Source organism: Colletotrichum truncatum (assembly GCF_014235925.2).
Source record: "Colletotrichum truncatum strain CMES1059 chromosome Unknown Contig_0001, whole genome shotgun sequence".
NCBI lineage: Eukaryota > Fungi > Ascomycota > Sordariomycetes > Glomerellales > Glomerellaceae > Colletotrichum > Colletotrichum truncatum.
In genome coordinates this window covers 536882-557337 of record NW_027222398.1, presented here as the reverse complement: position 1 = coordinate 557337, position 20456 = coordinate 536882, and the positions used below count along the sequence as shown (strand labels likewise).

Genomic DNA, 20456 nt, shown 5'->3' with positions numbered 1-20456 from the left:
AATGATACCGATAAGAAATAAACGTTTTTAAAGGCAAGCTTGTCAGAATCGGGGGCCGCTTGTTACTGCGCCGCCAGGCCTTTTTTTCCCCTTATTTTTTTGCTGCCACCTGTCTACTTAGTCTCGATTTCCGAGGGACGCCAAATCTGCACGAGTGGTAGGAGGGGTTAAAGGGAGATAAGCAACTCTGGGCGAAAAGTTTAACACGAGTTTGGATGATTCCTGTAGTCATTTGCCCCTTGTTGTTGCCGTTGAAATTTGGTTTTTGGAAGTCGGACCGCTGATGTCATGTTACGGCATATGAGGTTGTAATGACGGACCCTTTGTGCTCGACTTGGAACAAGGTTGAAGGCATGAAGCTGTCACTGACCTCGAACAACAACCGCAAGCAACCTTCAGACAAATGTTGCAGTTGCCTGGAAGTGTCGATGTTCTTGTATGATTACCTGAGACGACTCCTGAATGCGGATATGGCCCCCGAAGAGCACCGCTTCTGAAGGAGGATGGATAGATACATGGCTGGGAAGGGAATCCTGTGAGCCTCGGCCGATGTACGATTGGCATATGCTTTTGGTATCCTGGCAAAAAAAGACAGATTTGCCTCGGGTTGGACAGGAACAACACGTTTTATTTTTCCCCCTCTTTCTTACTTGTGTCGTCCATTCCAGACGAAGTCACTCCTCATTGACGATGGCGTCGACTACGAATTCCTTTTCCGCTTGGCATTCGCTGTGGATTGCTGTGGGCGAAACCAGCACAGAACGCTCAGAATGGGAAAAGTGGTGTTGTTGGTTGGAAGAACTAACTAACTGGCTAGAGGGCTGTGGAGGCTGGCTAAGACCAGTGGTGGCGGCCGTCAGCCCACGTGACGGGCCGGCGAGGCCTGCCACCCACACCCCCTCTCAGACTCCTCAGCGAAAAAGCAGTAGAATAATAGGAAATACAGGAAAAGTCCCAAATCCTCCAAATCCGAGGAGTTCTCAACTATTAGAAAACTCGGTCAATTACCGGTTAAACCTGGCCAATAGGAGGCCGTGAAATCCTCCGAATCCCGAAGTCTCAATATCAATAGTCCCACAGTCTCAAAATCCCCCTCTCAATCCAATCCCTCCGCCATGCCCAACAAACGAACGAATTCCTTGTGTTTGACCGCAACCAGTGGCTTCGTGAGTCCATCGGCGGCCATATCAGCGCCCTTGATGAGTCGGAGTTCGATGCTTTTCGCAGTGTGAACCTCCTGTATGATCCATTTGTATCGGACGTCGATGTGGCGGGTTCGTGCCTCGTTGAGTGGGTTCATGACGTTGTCGTAGCCGTTGGCACTGTCAGTGAACATGATAGTAGGCGTGGTGATGGGTTTGCCGAGCAGTTGGGAGAGGCAACGTCTGATCCACTTCACAGCAATTGCCGTAGGTGTGAGATTGATGAATTCAGCCTCCGTGGTGCTCAAAGTCACGAAAGTCTGTTTCTTTGACTTCCAAGCAATCGGCGCACCAGCGAGGAAGACGACGTAACCACCTGTCGAGACTCGTGATGGCTTGTTGTCAGCGAAAGAGGCATCTGCAGCAGCGTAGAGCCCCAACTCGTTGATCGTGGGGATGCCTCCAAGTACAATACCGAGATAAACGGTGCCCTTGAGGTATCGGAATAAGTGCTTAATAGCACGAAGATGGGCCTTAGAAGGCCCTGAATTCGCCTGTGACAATTTACTGACGGTGTAGGCCATGTCAACGCGAGTTCCAGCCACCAGGAAGTTAAGGCAGCCGGTTTGTTCGATGTAAAGTTGTTGTTCGTCAAGCGAGCACTCGTTCTTGTCCCAGGTGACGGGCAGATCGTCAGTGGTCGCCATAGGCGTCTTGACAGCACTCAAACCATCAAAGTCGAATCGTTGAAGCACTGCTTTTGCGTACTTGGCTTGGGAAACGAAAATCTTACCGGCAGCTCTGTCGCGTTCAATCTGGAAACCGAGAAAATCGGTAGCCTCGCCGAGGTCTTTAAGAGAACAGACCTTCTCGAGGAGACGACGAACTTCCATCATGACTTGCTTGTTGGGAGCGGCGATGGCGTTGTCGTCGACGTACATAAGAACGTACGCTTTAATCTTGTGATTGACGAAGAGACAAACCTCCCCATCAACAGCAGTGAAGCCAATTCGTTCCATTTCACCCTTGATAAGTCGAAACCACCAAAGTGGTGATTTTCTCAATCCATAGAGTGCCTTGTGGAGCAGCCAAACCTTGTTGTCTGCAGTGGCGTAGCCAGCGGGGGGCCGGACGTACACCTTAACCCCCTCTGGAATCGAGGCGGCTAGGAAAGCAGTGTCGAAATCATATACTTCGTATTCAAGATCGAGAAGTGCGACAACTGCGAAGAAAAGGCGGGTTGCGGTGGCAGAGGCAACTGCAGCGTAAACCTCTTGCGATGACCAGTCACCTTTCTCGTGGTTTCCACAAACCACATATCGGGCCTTGTAGCGCACGATTTCGTTGTTTTTGTTGGTTTTGATGTCACATACCCACTTGCCGGGCAGGACTTTAGCGTCACGTGGTGGGTAAACGACTTCGTAAACCCCCTTTTCCGTGAATTGAGTCATCTCTCGTTCGAAGGCTTGTTCCCACTGGGGCCACTGTGGGCTCTTCTGCGCCTCACGGTAGGACTTCGGGATCACCACGCCGTCGGGTAGGACTTTCGAAAGGGCAGTAGCAGAAAGCACGCTGAGAGAGAATTGACGAGAAGTTAGTGAAGCTGGAATGTCAGCAGATAGAAAAGTCTTTTTAGCATAGGAGCGTACGCCACTGGCGGCTCGGTAGTGACCAGGTGGTCGCTGGGCTGAGGCGCGGCGAGGTCGAGAGGACTCTGCCGGTTGACTCGTTGCTTCCTCAACAATCGTGGAGAGGGAATCAGGGTCCTGGTGATCAGTTTCCATTGTTTCCACGGAAGCGACGAATTCGTCATCATTCAATTCGTTAGTAATGCTGTCACGAGGTGTAGCAGTGGTCTCCAACAGGTTCTCTGGTGGCGGAGACATGAGATGTGTATCAGTGGGTGCCATCGCTTTTTCAACGATGGTCTCATCTGGTTTGGGATCACCAGTCACGGGTTTTTCACCTTCAATAGGCTTCTGACGGATGGTGTACTGGATGATGATATCTGGTTCGACAAACGCAGCATCATGTTCAATTTCATCAATGTTGGGTGTGCCAGTAGTTGGAGGCAACACTGTCTTGTGCGGTTCCTCACGAAATCGAACATCTCTGCAGCGAATAACCTCCTTTCGATCAGGCAGGTAAACGTAGTAAATGTGGCCACGAAGAGAACCGTAACCGACGAGGAATCCCTTGATTGCTCGTGGTTCCATCTTGGCAGAGCGCATAGGGCGTCGAGGGCCCTTCTTGTGTACGTAGGCAGCACAGCCAAACGTTCGGAGATGTTCAATGTGGGGGGCCTCACGTTCAGCAGCCAAGTTCAGCTCTCTCGCCATGATCTCGTGAGGGCTCAAGTTACCCTTGGAGGGTGTGGGCAAGAGGTTGAGAATCTGAGTCACCGAATCGATGCTGTAATCCCACAGTTCCTCTGGAAGGGACATGTCAATCAGCTGTGTCCGGGCGCCTTCGACGATGGTACGACCAGCACGCTCAATAGTACCGTTCATGGAAGGCGTGTAGGCAATAGTCGTGTTGTGGCGAGTACCCTCGAAGTAGGGGTCGTTGAAAACCTTGATTAGCTCGGGAGCATTGTCAGAAACCCAAACCTTGGGCTTGAGGCCGGTGAGACTGTAGAATTCAGTATCCCATTTCTTGATAGCTGCCAGGATGGTGGCAAACTTGTGGTTGGGCAGAAAAACAACCCAGTGGTAACCACTATACTTATCCATGAGGTGTAGAACCTGACGGTTCCCTTTTGTTGATAGGGGAAGAACACCAACGAGATCAAGGTGAATTTCATCGCCAATACTCGTAAGTGGAAGTGGGTGGTCTCGACTAATCCGTTCAGTGGATTTGCTGAGATGGCAAGACTCACAGAAGAAAGCGTCAATTTCTGACGTTGTGAACCGAATGCCAACACGGCGGCAAGCCTCCACAACACGTGATGGGTGGGCGTGAACCAGCCGGCGGTGCATCAGTTCAAGAGACGGTCGCTGGGTAGCCCGGAAGGCGGCGAGGCTGACAGCAATATCTCGAGGCACGTGATTTCCAGTATCATGAGTCTCAACGACGCAGACGTCAGAAACCCAATGAACTTTGGCAAGGGAAGTGCGCTGTGTCACGTGTATGAGGCTTGAGGTCTGCCAATCATATTCCACGTGATCACGACGAAGTTTTCCAGGGCTCAGTAAGTTGGCTGGGCTGGAAGGGTTGTACTCAACGTTGTGAAGTGTCCAATCGTGAATAATGTCAGGGTTGGTGGGGTCTTGGGTCTGGAAGAAGACGGTGCCCACGCCAAGTGACCGGACTGGGGCGCCGGAGGCAGAAGTGGAAGGTGTCAAATCGCTCTTTTCAGCGTACTTGACGAAATATCGCAAGTTGTTGAAGGTTGAAGTAGTACAACCAGAATCGAGAACGATATCGTCTCGGGTGATGAGGTCATCGCGGGCAGCAGTGAAAACTGCTGGGCTGGCGATGGAGGCAAGGGCAGACTGACCCAAGATGGCAGGTGACGCTCTGACAACAGTCTGGCGGGTGCCATCAACAGAAGTAGGCTGATCCCAGCGGCAGCGATCGCCACACACGTGCTTTCTCGCTTTTTCAATCAACTTATCCCGGTTGACGTAGTGTAGAGGGATGAGATTGGGGTGGGCGACATAGCACTTTGTGGTCTCGTGATCACAGTTGCAGTGGTCGCACTTCTTCTTTTCCTTGGAGGCAGTGACAGTGGAGGTGACGGTGGTGGTGACGGCTGGAGAGGCAGGACCCCCACTGCCAGCAGACTTGCCTCCAGGTGTGTTGCGAATAGTGGCATAACTGCGCTTTTGATCCTCGTCTTGGGCAAGCGTGTAAATCGTATCAGCCACCTCATTCCACGTGGGATGGGTGGCGCCCTTCGATGTGAAATGCTTGTACGTATCGGGAAGTCGGTCCTTAAAGAAGTTAAGGAGGAAAACAGCGAGGAAGGAGTCTGGCAGACGACCGTGAATGGTCTCAATACGCTTTCTGAGGTGGTGACAGCGATTGAGGGCATCGTGAAGAGTCTTGTGATCGTTGGCGGTGGTCTTGGCAAACTCGTCAACAAGGGCAGCTGTGGCGTCTTGTGAGATTCTCGGAATGTGCTTCTCGAGCGCCTGCCACAATTCGTAAGGGTTTCCATCGTCAACCCAACCCGCTGTGCAGAGTCTGTCAAGAACCGATTCGCTGGCGTTCATGAGGAGACCATTCGTGACGTTACGGTTCTTTCTCCATTCCTCTGCAGCGATAGGGTCAGCAGGGCGAGGGACGTCAGTCTCGAGGAATATCTCGAAGTCGTATCCTCGCAGGGTCGCTGTAACAAGCATGCGCCATGTGTTCCAGTTGGATTCACCTTTCAGGCGAGGAAGAGGCGTGAAGACGGTCTTGAAGTCGTTTTGAGACATCTTGAAGTGAAAGTGAGGGTATCACAACAGTGCGGGACAGACTTATAGTCGCACCTCGATCACAGGCGTTTCTCCGAGGCCGCAGCTTTGGAGGCGTGTCTGTACGTTAGATGGCTTACTTTCGCTGCCACCTACGCGTGCTGTTGGATTGTGTAGGAGGGAGAATCTTGCGTAAGAACACGAGAAATGGGTGGAATTGTGAGATCCGACCGTAGAAATACGGTGAATCGAAGGGAAGAATGAATACTCGTAGAAGATACGAGAAACTGATGGGCTGGTTCGAAAAACCGAAGCTGAAATGGTTGAATTCTCGTGAGAACGAGGAAATCGAAGTAAAAGTATGGTTGTAGTGTGGTTGTGACTGAAAAGTCTGTTGTTGTGGTGGAATTCCGTGGTGTTCGTGAAAACCAGTGGGTTGTGGTGGTCGGTCGCGTGCCACGTGATATTCGTGCGCGCCAGGCAGCCAATATCGCGTCAGAAAGTGAAATTCGTCAGCGAAGGGAAAATAAGGCGAGAAAATCGCACAGAAGGGTAAATAAAGCGAATAAAATCGCAAAAATTCGTGAATCAATAGAAAATTGACAGACGAGTAGAATAATGGGTAAAACGACGTTATTCCGAAAGAATAACGCTGGGCTCATAACCTGTGGGCGAAACCAGCACAGAACGCTCAGAATGGGAAAAGTGGTGTTGTTGGTTGGAAGAACTAACTAACTGGCTAGAGGGCTGTGGAGGCTGGCTAAGACCAGTGGTGGCGGCCGTCAGCCCACGTGACGGGCCGGCGAGGCCTGCCACCCACAATTGCACTCATGCATTGCAACCCTGCCCCCTTTCCCGTGAACCAAGTTTGTTAACATTATTTCTTGTACCCTCGCCCACACCATCTCTTTCTACTGTAATACATCCCGTTACCCTTCTCAAACCGGACGACTTGGAAGCTGCTTCGCCGCGCTTGAGCCAGGTTGTAATCAGCCGTACCTGGCAGGCAATGCCCCAAAAACCCCTCACTGAACACGGACCTCCCCTAGTTTCTGTTTAGAGAGGAGGGGAATGGGGGGACACTATCCATAAGTGTGGTGTACCTCCAGCGTTGACTGACCCATAAACGCAAGCACCACCAGTATCAAGGGTCCCCCCTCTAATGCCGGCACTGCTTAAGTGTTAAGAGGGGTGCACCTTGAGTGCTCCATGCAGAGATGGCACTCTCAGCTCTGCTGGAGAATTGTTGACATGAAGGGAGGGGTGGGAAAAAGTGCCCTTGCTACTACGGTGAACGGTGATGAGTGGCCCAGCCAGTAGATGGCGTGTCCTTCGCACATGCAGTTCATCACCATACGCCAACACGATTCAAGGCCCTGCTTAAATTCCTTGGTGTAGCCCCATGGATGGAGAGACTGGTGGCGTCTCCCGTCGGGACGAGGGTTTTGACAGGTCAACACACGGACTGAGATCCACGGGCGCGGGCGCACATGCTGCCGCACAGGCATCTCTACCAGGCTCAATAAAGGGCGGAGCAACGAGAAAAGTCATGCTTCGTTCATTGAGTTTCAACCAAGAAGAGCCTGGCAGACAAGAGTGGTTGGAAGAAACGGAGAGTCACCGAGCCCACCACCCCCGGCTTTGAGGCCAGAAGGGACAAAGAGAAGCAGAAAAGATGGCAGAACGGCAGCTCGACGCGGCAGGGAGTCCGAGCCCACGGGACGCGGGAGCTGGAGCCGGTATGCTGCCCGTGCGTATGCATCCGGAGAAGCAGCCGGTCGTAGTGTAGTGGTCCATTTTTGACATGTTTTGGGTCCTGATGATCCTTTCCCACCTTTTTTCCTGACTATTGAACACCCGCACCAGTTCAGTTGTCAAAGAAAGCTACTGCAGAGCCTAGCTGCCTCGTTCAAAGACCAAGAAATCGACACCCCCCCTTGTTTCTCCAGGTGTAGTGAGGTGAGAGAGAGAGCAGTTCTCGGTTGGGTAAAACGAGCGAGCGGCGGCAGACAAAGGAAGACATGATGCATGTGCTGGCTGCATGTTGGAATGCTTTGGGTAGGGGATCTGGGCGGATATGCGGTTCTGCCCCTCCCCTTGCTCGGTCAGGTTCCCACCGAGCATCCAGGTTCGGGGTAATTGAGGTGAGAACCAGGTGAGAGGTCGGTGTACCCTTACCTCGCTAAATCCTCTTGGTAACCAGGTTTCCGTTTGGCGAGGGAGGGGCCTCAAATTGGCTTGTTGCCAAGCGTTGGTCTTTCAATCTCGGAACCAACGACAGCTCATTCTTTACCGTATTCTCTTCTTGGTCCTGGCCGATCTCCGTTCCCTTGGGTTTTCCTTTCCTCCGCAGGGTATCATCGCCACTTACAGTTCCTGGGCAATATCAAAATCCGCCGCCGTTTGGGGGGCTTCATGCTAACGAGTTCTTTTCTTTTCTTTTTTTTCGTTTTCCCCCTCCTTTTGGTAACTGCAGCCTTAGGCTTGGTGTTGACATGACAAACCATAGCCAGGGCTCACATAATCGGAAGCAAACCCAAGAGACAGACGCCCACGTTATGTTTCTCGGATGGGCCAGTCAATGCTCTTCGTCTCTTTTTTCTTCTTTCAAACCCCTCCCCGTCTGCAGATGTCAAGCTCTGCTGATGGATATTAATTGACCTAGACAGGGAAACCCTTTGAAGGTTAGGTATCATTATGAATAACTGACCCGGCTAGCGAGTGGGAAAAGTGGACTGCGGATCAACAATTAGACCAAAGTTTCTCTTTCCGCTTGCCGGTGAGTGATTCCGCACTGACGATTTGTCAGGTGAGAAGAACTGATGATCGGCATCTAGACCAAATGGTATTGCCCATCCTGCCCCCCAGTCACTCTGCGGTCCGATGCAGCCTGTTTGTTTCTGAATCCAGTACTGGCGTTGCCTATCCTGTTGGACCCCTACCTACCTAGGGACCAAGGAACCAAGGTCCCAGCCAAAATGGCCATATGCAATAATGCGGCGTTTTCCGGTGCGAAGGAGCGAACGAGGGAAAAAAAAAAAATCCCAAAGGAAAAAAAACAACTCGATGGACTCTTCTCAGATTTGGGGTCCTTCGGGGTTCCCAGATCATTGGGTAACTGAGAGAATCGTCCCCCCTCTTTCACAAAGCCCGATATGGAAGGTGCTTCGCCTACTCGTTCCAGCGGCACTCCATCCTCACCCACGGGTGCTTTCGCAAGACTGGGGACCCGTCTAGGGTGATGGTTCTTGCAATAGAAAAGAAGTCGTAGGGATTTGCCAACGAGTCAGAACCCTTGTTGGAGCAGGTGCGGCTTTTTGTGGGAAGCCCTCACCCGCCCAGTGTCCGCGGAACGGCAGACACCTACGGTCGTTCAAAGGGGAGAGAAGCTGGGGGGAGAGAAACTGGGAACTCCCGGGTACCTCGCTCGTCGTCCTCCCCGGCGCGAAGCTTGGCTCGAGCAGATCGCAGACGAGGATTGGGAGGTTGGTTGCTCTCATGGGGTTACCGTTCGGATCGCACTCCGGCGAAGACCGTTGGGTGCTTTCGTACGGGACCTCCTTCACGGTGTGCCCGTACATGGCACGGCTCAACGTCTTCTTCCCCGGCGCTGCCAAGTCGAGAAGCATGTGGGAATCGACCTGCTCTTCCCCCCCAACATTCTCATCGTTCCCCAGCTTTCAGGAGGGCCGCTGGTCCCCTGGCCATTTCCTTGGCCCAGGTACAGTTGCCGAGGACAGAACTGCCGTCCAAGGCCAGCAGATGAGGTTCGTCACATCTCGATTCCAGGGGGGGCTACGAATAATTCTCGGGATGGTCTTAATTTACTAGTAGTCATGGAAGATTGGGGGAGGTTGAGGTTGGAGAGAGTTTGCCTTGTCCATGTCTCTCTTGTAATCCTTCTCCCTGACTGCTCGGGGTGCTTTTGGCCGCTAGTGTGAACTCAAAACCGAGCAGTCCTGGGATGCCTGCATAGCAGTTTTCTACTGGCTCAGGAGCAGCCGTTCAGTAATCGGCGTGTTACATTCGTAGTAAATTTCCGAGCGTCTTCACCGGGAGGGTGGTCGCGCAAAAGGCGATCTTCCCGCGTGGGGGGCCGGGGGTTTCTGTTAGTGTGTTTCGCACGTCAATGCCTCCAGCTTTGAGGTGCTGAAGGAAGACGTGGGAAGTGGAGGATTACCAAGATTCGGCTGACAGAGTCGGGAAGCCCTTAAAGTTGTTTGCGGTTAAGCGGCGGAGCAGGCTCGACGAGTAGTAAAATGCTGAAGGGTGGTTGCCTTGTTGAGAAGGTGTCATGGCAACATCTCCGCTGATGGTGGCTGCATGCTGTTGGGCACTCAGTCGCAATTCCACCTCATCACCGCCAATGAGTGTGTCTTGGCCGTTAAAGGTGTTTCGTAGTGCCAAGGCCAACAGGAGCTTGTGCCGACAGAAAGGTTTGAAAACTGTCGGATGGTGGTTCAGTACCAGCCTTCTAGTTCATGGTAGATGATGTGACGTAAGTATATCGATTTTGAAAACAGCCAGCAATAAGCAGTAGCCAACGTTGTCCGCAGAACTCCCAATACGAGCTTCAATAAGGGGGGGTCGGGGCTAGTGGCACGATGTTACCCTCTGCAGGAGACGTCGGTTTGGGATTATGCACGTCTTTTGTTCTTGATACTCGAGCTTCACGTTGTTTTCGTTTCCACACATTCTACCGAGTGAGATTTAACAAGCGGTAATCTATTGGAGTGACTGCCACTGGAGGTTTCCATGTACAATGCCAGATTCATGAATTCAAGGACTGGCATGTTAAGCCCTCACTAAGCTTCGCTAGGGCTTTGTTATCTGACATGCCCAGGACTAGTTAATGAGTTTACTGAGACGTATGAAACTTCTGGCCGCCGGGAAGTGATCCCTTTGGGAAACAGGACGACTACCGGTGACAATCGTATCAGAGTGTTCATGATGGAAGTAAGGTCTGCCTACTCTTGCATCTGAATGAAGTCTGCTCATTCTCCTGTCTGATATCTGATGGGAAGTTGAAGATCTAACTTGCCTTTGATATGTTCCTGTGCATATCATCGGAATGGTCAAAGTGGCTTTCACTTCTTAATCATACGAGACATCATCATTGACAGTTACTAGTCATATTTTTTTCCCTTTCTTTCCTGCTTCCAAGACTAAGTAATAATGACAAAACTGTAGTGAACGTGTCAGACAGGCTGTCGCCTCATAGTATTCAGTAAGGCACAGCACATGTCATGTGTTGTCGCGAAACCAGTCATCATGCATCACAGTTTCATCCCCCAAAATCAGAGGCGCTGATCAGTGATCATTAAAGCAGGCTCGGAAGTGGCTACAGCCGCTTCGCATGGGTTTCTTTCTCATCGGAAAACTAAAAAGCCTGAGTCATAGAATGGCATGTCTTGATGACTGGCAACATGAGCCAGATACGAGATACTCGGGTAGCACTTGGAAGTCACGCCACGGACAAACCAAATGGAAAAAGCCGCACTGTAATCAAAATCAACAGACTGACTCAAATATCTTTTGTTTTCACGGTAGAACTTAATTATGCCGCGTGAATTTACGAGACTGAAAAGATGCCCCGGAAGCTGCGGCCAGCTTCTCGCGTCTGAATAGTTTCGAAACAGACAAACTGACTTGAGCAGTCGGGAAACCTCCGAAAGCCACACACAAGACCTCCAAAGCTCCATGAAACCTTCCTTCAGAAGAAAATCATCCCAAGGCAGCCTTTAGTTTTCGTTGTGCTGTGGACATGAGCTGTCGTTCGCGTAGACTTGACCTACTGGCATGAACAACTTGTTCTTACGCAGAGGTTCCCTCAGCTCAAAGTATCATCAATCGATTGCATGATTCAAATGTTAAATTCAGCAAAGTAGTCTAAGAGTAACTATGGAATGACTCAAACAGATGTTGGAAGACTGCTGCATCGGGGGTTCAGGTCTTAAACATGGCAGCATGCAAGTCATTACTGTCTCTTCTTACTTCCGGCAAGCATTCCGAGGCTTCTGTCTTGCTTCTCTCGCAAAAGAAAGCCCATTCAGAAACGGTACTGGTTCCCATTGTCCCAGCGAGTCTTCATGTCTCAAATTCACTTCCCAAGTGACTTGCTTTTTGAGGCTGTTAATAACCGAAAATTCACCTGGTTCAACCTTCGACGAATAGAAAACTTTCTTGAAACCCTGGTATCTCTGAAGCCTTCAAGAGCCCCTGTTTGAATCTCCACGGGTCGCAACCCAAACGTGAAATCAAATTGTCGCGTGGAAAGCAAAACCATTTCGAGTTTCGATACCAGTGCTGCCCACTCATACTACTTACTAAACCTACTCTGGGACAGTGTGAGCGAAAAAGGCCACCTAAAGTTGGAATCGCGGTTAGCAAGAACTGTATCTTGTCTTCTGGCGTACTTGGGAGCAGCCGCTTTGAGCTTACTGCAATGGCAATGCTCCCCTTTAGTTCCCAGAGCAACTGTATGCTCTTCTGGCAACTGTAAAAAACCTAGCCCCGTTCTCATAGGTTGATGTCGAACAGAACTGCTAACTGTTGCCCGTCTCTCCATTCATTTCGTTGTCGGCTTGGGCACTTCTTGGTCTTTTCACGAAGCGCTGTAGATTTTAATCCCAACAGAGGTAAGGACACATCTTTCTATCACAACGTTCGCTGGACAGAGTATACATGTTTAGTCAGCCACGTTTAAAACAACAGGATATCAATCTTAGAGTTCAGTCTGTGATGAAGCCGGCCTTACGCAGACCTGTTGACGCGAGATTGGGGGACAACGTAGTCGACCAGCCCCGCCGCTGTATCGTCAGTATCCTAGCATGGCTCAAATATGGCTGTTTTCTGGTCTTTTTAGTATCATAAGATGTAAGCGCCAAGGTCACTGTAATGCAAAGGAAGTTTCCTGGCAGCCATGGCTTCTAGAATTAGGAATCATGCGTTGAGGTAGCGAGCAAGATACCCGCGAAAACAAACGTTGGAGAAAAACATATTAGACTCCGAACCACCTATATTACAGGTCTTGCTCCATTATAGGCGAAGAATATTATGCAAAAATATCGTCAACACAGTTCTGGGGATCTTGGACAACGCCATGTTTCGTTCAAAAGACCTCTTTGCTCATGTGTCTTTGTTAAACCACAAGGGAGTTGATACGGCAGGTGTCTGCTTCACCGCTTTACTGTTCCTACCATCTCGGAATATCACCGAGTCCTTCAGGACATGTCTTCTATGGCGAAGACCTAATGTTGGAGGTTTTTGTAATAATATAACATTGCATTCGTAGATGATTTTGCGTGAAGGGGGTGCTAAATCCCAACGTCAATGTCTTTTGCGCTGCTTGCACCAGAGAAAGGCCAAGTGTTAGCATTTACTCTCTAGCACTTCCTACATTCATTATATCCTATGAGGTATAGTTGATAATAGGCTACCTTGGACTAAGACGGATATGAACGACTGTTCATCGTTAGAGAGACCGGCGAATTCAGCCTGCAACAGTTTCTGAAATCCTAAGCAATCACTCTCTGAAAATTCAGGCTGAGGAGCGACAAGACACAATATCTCGTGCACACTTCCGATGAAAAGCGAATGTGAGTATGTTCAGCGCAAATCAGTACCTATGATGGTAGGTGAACACCGGAGAATGATAACACTCCCCATTACCGTTCTCGGTTTTTTTCCATCAAATGTCGTTGAGTCCAAATCACTTAGCAGCAACTAAACTGCGCCAGTTGACCCATGAAAAACAAGGAAACCGGTTGAAAATGGGCAGTTATCGTCTACCGACACCCCAGATAGCATATTTGGGAATTGTCCTCCAAGGCTGGTCGCTTCATGGGTGACATGGCAAGCCACAAGCGTCCAAAAAGAACAAACCCACCTTCCAGATACATGACTATCATCACATGATAAATGCTATAAAAAGACACTGTCAGTTTTCATCTATCCAACCCCGTCTTCCAGAAAACCAGGGGAAGCCATTGTCCTGTGACGCACTTGACTCCAACCCCAAGCTGAGACGTAAACGAAGACCAGTCTCACGCACATGCTCCCCAAACGCACATGTTTAACGGCGGCACTTTGAGACACAAGGTCCACTATCTCATCACCCAAACGTCCGTCAACTGCCCAGAATGGTAGCCCTTTTCTCAATGTTGAGTCCCGCAGGAATGACGTCCACTCACGCTCCTTCCGAGACACCGATAACAACAATGACGTTCTGGTGGTATAGCACACAAGATATTGGCGTGTATGAAGCGCTTTCACGTGCCATTTTACGGCCCAATTTGATATATGACGCGTTTGTGGCCGGTGGCAAGGACAGTAGGTTCGTCGTTGATGACGTCTGAGCAAAGACACTGGCGTCCGAATCTGTCGCTGCCCATTTGGTTCGCATCCCACAATCTGCAATATGCTGATTCGGTCTCGAATTCACCAAGCACAATACCTGTTCTATTTATATCAGGACGGATGAATACTTTTGCATTCTACGCAGGAGAACAAATGAGTAAACCAGCACATTCAATGTCTCCAGTCCCAGCCCCCCGACACGTTCACAAATGATACAAAGAACCCAAATAATCCGCCTTTGCGACAATCGAGCTGACCGTCTAAATTAAGACACACACACACTCCCCTCCTCAGCCCGAGTCACAGGTAAACTGCCCCCCTCGCCCAAGCAGACATGGGTCTTGGCCTGCCCGATTTCCCACCCGCCAAGATCAACTTCCGATATGATGTAGTAGTCAACATAATGCCCTCTCATGATCTTAGAGTAAGTGAACCATAGCCCGGACTGTGATTATCAGTTTCGGAACTTAATCTTTTGCGTTTTGAAGATGCCTTATTTTGTTTGGTTGGATTTGGGTTAACTGTTGTCGCTGTTGACGTTGTTTTAGGCAGACATTCCAAAAGTTTCAATCATGTCTCAATTTCCCCTTCCTCACTTTTTTTTGTGAAAAAAAACATCAATGAGCACATTCTATTACAATTCTAAATGCGTGAATCAATCGTGGAATGCGTCCCCGTCCAACAACGCCCAGTTGCAGGTCAGCCCTCGGGCTTAGTTGCGTATCCGAGTGGACGAACCAACCAATCACGTGACACAACTACGGGACAAACGTCGATACGACATGCCGCTGACGACAAACGTCTAAGCCTCCCGGTATTCGTATCACATATACGAAGAGTGGCGTGGGATGCACATCACCGAACTCACGTAGATGAAAAGAACATTTGATCAAAGTAATGGATGGAGTATCACAGCTTTATTCAATAGACACATATAGGTAAGGGGCGTAATGGGTTGACGTACACCTCTACCGTCATACCATATATCCTTCCTCCAAGTTAGAGCTTCAAAACATCCACGACGCCAGTGCCTATCCATAAAAAGTCCTGTCCATCCAAAGTCGTCCCTCGGTCTGGTCCCGTAGGTATTCCAACCGGGTCGTCTAACAAAAGGTAGATACGAGAAAGAAACATGGGAGGTCATCCCTGATATATAGTCAAGTAAAAAATAAGAGATAAGTAGATCGTGATTAGGGCCGACGCCCATCATGTAGCTTTTTATGTTTTTCTTTAAGTTGTTTAATCCTTGGTGGCGTGCTCGTCACCGAAGGGACTGCGTCCCCGCTCGTGAGAGCTTGTCCTTGTGGACCGCCTATCGGGCCCTGCGGCGGCTCGCCGTGTCGCCTCCTCAATCACCGCACTTAGACTGTGGGTGCTGCGGATGGCTGCGGCCTTGTCCTCTGGGGGGTCGGAGAAGGGGCCTTGGTCCCTTGACGGGCTATCCTCGCCGACGACAGTGACGGCAGCAGAGTCACGGCCGGCGCCAGGGGAATTTGGTGGTGGAGTGCTGGGCACAGAAGTATCATCTGCTGATGATGTCGACGGCGGTGTCTTGGATCCGACGCTAACTTGCCTGGGGCCATTGCCGCTTCCCACGCGGACAACCTGTACTCTTTGCACAGGAGCGGCGGTCGCGGTGTTTGCATTGTTCAGGAAAGTAGATCCGACGCTGAAGGTGCTATCACGGCTCTTGGGGCGGCCGTTGTACTTTTCATAGTCGACGCTCGGCACAGGAGGAGTGCTGGTACCGCTGCCGCCCACACCCATGGACTTGACGCTGACTACAGCAGCCTTGGCGCGCATTCCAGTCTGAGCGGGTGCCACGACAACGGCGTTCTTGCCGTAAATAGTCGACGCAATACTGGGGGCGATGCTGGACCGGGGTGCGTAAGACGTTCTCGCAACGGAGGTTCGGTCAGAATAGCCGGAGATGCCGGAGTAAGTAGAGTCGCGAAGCTCGCCGGGAACGAAGAAGTGCGGCTCCTCGTAGGGAGGAGGGCTGCTGACGGAGGAGTTGGAGGCGTGGATGGGGATGGGGGGCACCGGAGGGACGAGGAGAGTCGGCGACGTGGGCGTAGCTCGGTTCGTAACACCGGGAATATAGGCGATCTGGATTATGTTTGAGGCGCGGGTAAGCACCGTCGACGCAATCGAGTGAACGGTGTGTGTGGAATCGCGGTTGGTTGCCCGTGGCTGCTCCGTCTTCTCGATGACTGACTTCTCGCGAGGGTTCTCGATGTAGGATTCCTGGATGATGGACTGGCGTTTCGTCTTGATGAAGAACCTCCATACAAGGTAAGTGATGATTGCAATGACAATCAAACCACCAATAACACCACCAACAATAGCACCCGTGTTCGGTCCGTTGCTTGATGACGAACTGGATTTGCTGTCGTCCTTTACGCAAATTGCTTGAGCACACGAATTACATGTCGGAATAGTAAATGAGCAGAACTCGTCGCTTTTGCAGTTGGTCGGGCATGATGGCGCCTTGTCCTCGCACTTGAGGCAGCCGTTCTGTCGGGGAAGGATAACTGTAGGATTGTGTCAGCAGGTTTCATCATGCAAGGCCGTCATGTTGGCAATAGCATACCAGCTCCCAGCTCCTCGAGCGACCGGAGGTGAAGGTTAGGATCGAACTGAGCCATTGTTGATGACGATCTGGCTATTGTGCGGAGAGTAATAATGGTCGACAGCGCTGATCCAGCGATGCCGATCTACGATGCGAGACCGTTAGGGTGAATGAGTGCCGATCACTCTCGGGGGTGATCAGACACGAACGAGTCGAAGGGACCAAAAGTCGGTACTAGAGAGAGTGTAGGTCGAGGGAATGGTGATTGATATACCGGGAGAACGGAAAACAAAATAATAAAAAAACGTCGGTTCCTGATGAGACAGTGACAGGCGGCCTGGTTCAGTTGGAGGAATGGATGCGCGGAAGGGCTGGCGTGATTGGCGTGATTGGCGTGGTCCAGACTGGAATGAACAGGCTGATCTGCGAAATATTTCGAGAAAGGGCGACGGATGATTGAAGAGGAAGTGAGCGGGAGGGAGAGAGAGAGAGTAGACAGTTGGATAACGAGTGGACTGAGAGACTAGCTCGACATTGGTGTTGGTAAAAGGCGGGTTAGGCGACGAAAGTGAAAGACATCAACGGCGGTTGTTAATTGTCGGCCGCTTGTCGACGACGACGGACGGAGGGAGTTGATTCTCTTTTGTCGTCGGACAAGATCGATTAGGAACTCGGCAGCGGTGGCGGCGGTAGTTGTTGATGGAGAACCAGAACCGAACCTGGAGATGTTTGGTGGAGGAGCGAAGGGAGTGATGAAAGAAACGAAAGTCAGTAGACCAAGAGAAGCGTCCCTGGGCTGAAGCGTGGACTGGGCCTGGGGAGGGGAGGGGGGGAACTGGTGGATTGGATGGAAGGGTGGACGGATCGGAGGGGGGCGAAGCAAGCGAAAGAATGAGAGACGAACGGGGGGGGAGAGAGACCAGACCAGACCAACCAGACAGACAACAGGAGAGCGTAAAGGGACTGACTGTGTGTGTGTGTGTGTGTGTGTGTGCGCGTGTGTGTGTTTCTGGGCGTTCGTTCGGTGGTGCAGGCTGGCGGAGCGAGAGCTGAAAGGGGAAAGGAGGGTATCCACTAGGCCGACTGGTTGTCTATGAGGACTATGAGGAGTAAAGGCGAAATCTGCGGGACACAGGCACGAGAGATTGAACCGACAGGGGGGATGCTGCTGGCGAAACGTGATCAAGGGCCGCTACGGACCATGATTGGTGGCTGGGGCAATGAGCGAAAAGGCAAAGGAGGGGGCCCTACTGGGAGGTGGATCCCTTGATTCCCCCGACACCCCTGGCTAAGCCAGTCCAGGCCCTGGGACCCTCTCCTGCACCTTGGACTGTGCCCTTTTCCATCCTTTCTGCCAGCCCAGTAGCCCCAGCTCAGGCGACTGTTCTTTAGAGTGCCCAGAAAGCAAGCCATTAAGCCATACACTACCATGTAAGTACTATGTATGCACACAGGCAAACCTGCATAGTGCCGTAAACTCTGCTGCTGAATGCTGGCTTACTCGCTGCATTGGCCGCACCGGTGCTGACTGGTTACTGGTGTTGTGGATAGTGGTGGTGGCTTTTCAGTGGACATTGCGGGAATTGAAGCTCTCCACTACCACTTTTAACAAACTTGGCGCTAGTGCCTGTCCTTTTTGTCACTGTCAAGTCAAAGTTCTCATCTGTCATCATTTCAATGTCGAAATTGGCCCTGGGTTATCCTGTGTAATAATTTCTACTTCACTATGGCGTATCCGGTTGACAGTTGGAATTTTGGCCTGGCCGTAGAAAAAACCACATTTGCTGATGCCTGGGCCAAGCAGAAGCTTCTCCAAAAGCTCTGTTGCCGTAATCAATACTGACTGGCTGCGCTTACACTAACAGTTTTTTTTTTTTTTTCTTTTTTTTCCTTTTTTTTTTTCCTTCCCTTTCCCTCTCTCCCCCCTTACTTGTTGGTCAAAGTCATGTTTCTTTCACAATAGTAATAGAATATAGTTCGTGCGTCCCAACTTGGCGACAGCACGTCATCCGATACGAGAGACGGAAACCTAACACGGCAATGTCTGCCCAAACTGGACTGTTGTAAAACGAAAGGACCCTCTCTTTGAGAAACAAAAAAGGACCCGTTTCCAAGCGGCCATTGCCTCCGGAAACCCAAACTTGACAGTTTTCTGGGCTATAACATCTACGCGATATTCGCTTTTGTCTCGTTTGAGCATCTTGCTCCTGCTCCGTATGGGGCCCGAACCGTCAAAGCATCCTCGTCCATGTTGCAGTATCGCTCCTCACAAGCTCAGATGTGCGGATCTCACTTTCTCTTTCCGGACTCCCTAAAGCTTGAGGCTCTCTTTGGGCTACCACTCGGCCCATAAACCACGCCAGAAACCACCGTTGATGATTGACTTCGCCTCCTTTTCCCGATTAAATCGGTCCCCTCCATTGGGGGCAGCAGAAAGATACGAACCCAACTGAAACGGGAAGGGGCTCAAAAAGGGACGTCTGACAGCGGGAGCATTGAAGGCCATTAAACAAGCACCATGATTCGAGTCACGACCGACATCAATGACGCCCGTCACATTATTCCCACGATCCACATATCCTCGACGACAAGAGACAGAATCCCGCTCTTCTGCCAGCCCAGTAGCCCCCCTCAGTGTCAGGTCTCCCTGCAAAAGCCCACCCATCTCATACCCCAAGCGTCTCTTTCCCCTCCGCCGCCCGTGCTCACCATGCCGTGTCCTGCCATTTTAATCCCCCGAACCAGTATCTATAATGCGTCCCCCATCACTGACCCAAACCATTCAAGGTCGACTGGGCTCCGTGACAGGACCAAGCCAAAGAGGGGAGGCCTCTGCGCCCCGAGATCCTGAGGCATTGGATCCAAAAACACGAAACGTAGACAAGGCCTTTCGTTACCCCCACGACTCTTAAAGATAGCGTGCGATTGTCATTGAGCGTTCTGGACCCCGCCGATCCCTCCATGGGCAACATTGCGAGCTGCTCAATGTTCCTCCCTCATACTCTTGGGAAGACCAGGATAACCAAGAACTAGTGAGAGAAGAAGCAACAAGGCCCGTATTGGTGTGGACCCGGAGGTTTGGAGGTGGGTAGATCGCCAAACCCAACTCATCTGTCCACCGGCCGCTCTCCCGTCGCACAGTCCCCCCTACATCCGTTCACCACTTACACAAATGTCCTCTCTGGCGTCGCGTCTGGCACCTCACCACGCGGCGTGGCTGTTCGTCCGCCGGAACTAGCGCAGGGCCAAAAAAAAAAAAAAAAGGACGCCAAAGCCCTTCCTTTTCAATTTTTACGCACTCCGGCCGGCGGCGCGCGTGCAATCTTTGGTTAGGAGTCACAGGTAACGGCCAGCGTAGGCCGCCTCGCATTCGCGTTCGAGGCAAGGGGACTTTGACACCGCTGGGCTGTCCTGACGGCGTCATGCTTAGTTCGGTCTTGGTCTCTCTCGCCAGGATATCACTGTCGTTGCCCGTCCTCTCTTCTCTGTGCGTATTGCCCTGCTTGCCGCAACAATGGGCTAGTCCTGAGTTGCCTCGACAGTGGACTCTGACATGTCAAAACCCTTTCTTTCTCGGGCCAGCCGTCCTCGTCCGAGCGACGTAAGGAGAGTTTACGAGGTGGTAACCACAGCATTGCAGATCACAGCACAATCAAGGAAATCCTGCAGAATATTCCATCTACTGGAAACGTGCGGGGTGTGGGCGTGTGTAGGTTATGCGTGGCAGAGGATTTCGCGGAGCACAAAAGGTCGAACAAAGCAATAACCAGCTCGAATCTCCAAGCCGCCTTTTCAAGCCAAGATCGGGTGCGGCGACCAATAGAGACACGTGATGATGTCGCCGGGCGGGAGAAAAAGAAAGAAAGAACCAAAGGCAAAACTACCTTCTTCGCCTTCTTCTCTTCTTGCCTTATCTTTCCCGCCACGGCATCGGCCGCATTTGCCCGTTGCTGCATGCGTCCAATCATCCACCCCCTCGCT

At 51.2% G+C, this 20456-nt stretch overlaps 3 protein-coding genes across 3 annotated transcripts; 1 reads left to right on the top strand and 2 right to left on the bottom strand.

Annotated features, from left to right (window-relative positions):
- Positions 1–1096: 1096 nt before the first annotated feature.
- Positions 1097–5566, bottom strand: CTRU02_200139 (reverse transcriptase domain protein; the record flags this gene model as incomplete). Its single annotated transcript, XM_070203642.1, has 1 exon — positions 1097–5566. One exon carries the CDS (start codon positions 5564–5566, stop codon positions 1097–1099), a length of 4470 nt encoding a protein of 1489 aa, XP_070062224.1.
- Positions 5567–8387: 2821 nt separating this feature from the next.
- CTRU02_200138 (uncharacterized protein) lies at positions 8388–8495 on the top strand (the record flags this gene model as incomplete). Its single annotated transcript, XM_036723257.1, has 1 exon — positions 8388–8495. One exon carries the CDS (start codon positions 8388–8390, stop codon positions 8493–8495), a length of 108 nt encoding a protein of 35 aa, XP_036585046.1.
- Positions 8496–15142: 6647 nt separating this feature from the next.
- On the bottom strand, positions 15143–16551 carry CTRU02_200137 (Protein OPY2; the record flags this gene model as incomplete). Its single annotated transcript, XM_036723256.1, has 2 exons — positions 15143–16437; positions 16497–16551. 2 exons carry the CDS (start codon positions 16549–16551, stop codon positions 15143–15145), a joined length of 1350 nt encoding a protein of 449 aa, XP_036585045.1.
- Positions 16552–20456: the final 3905 nt, after the last annotated feature.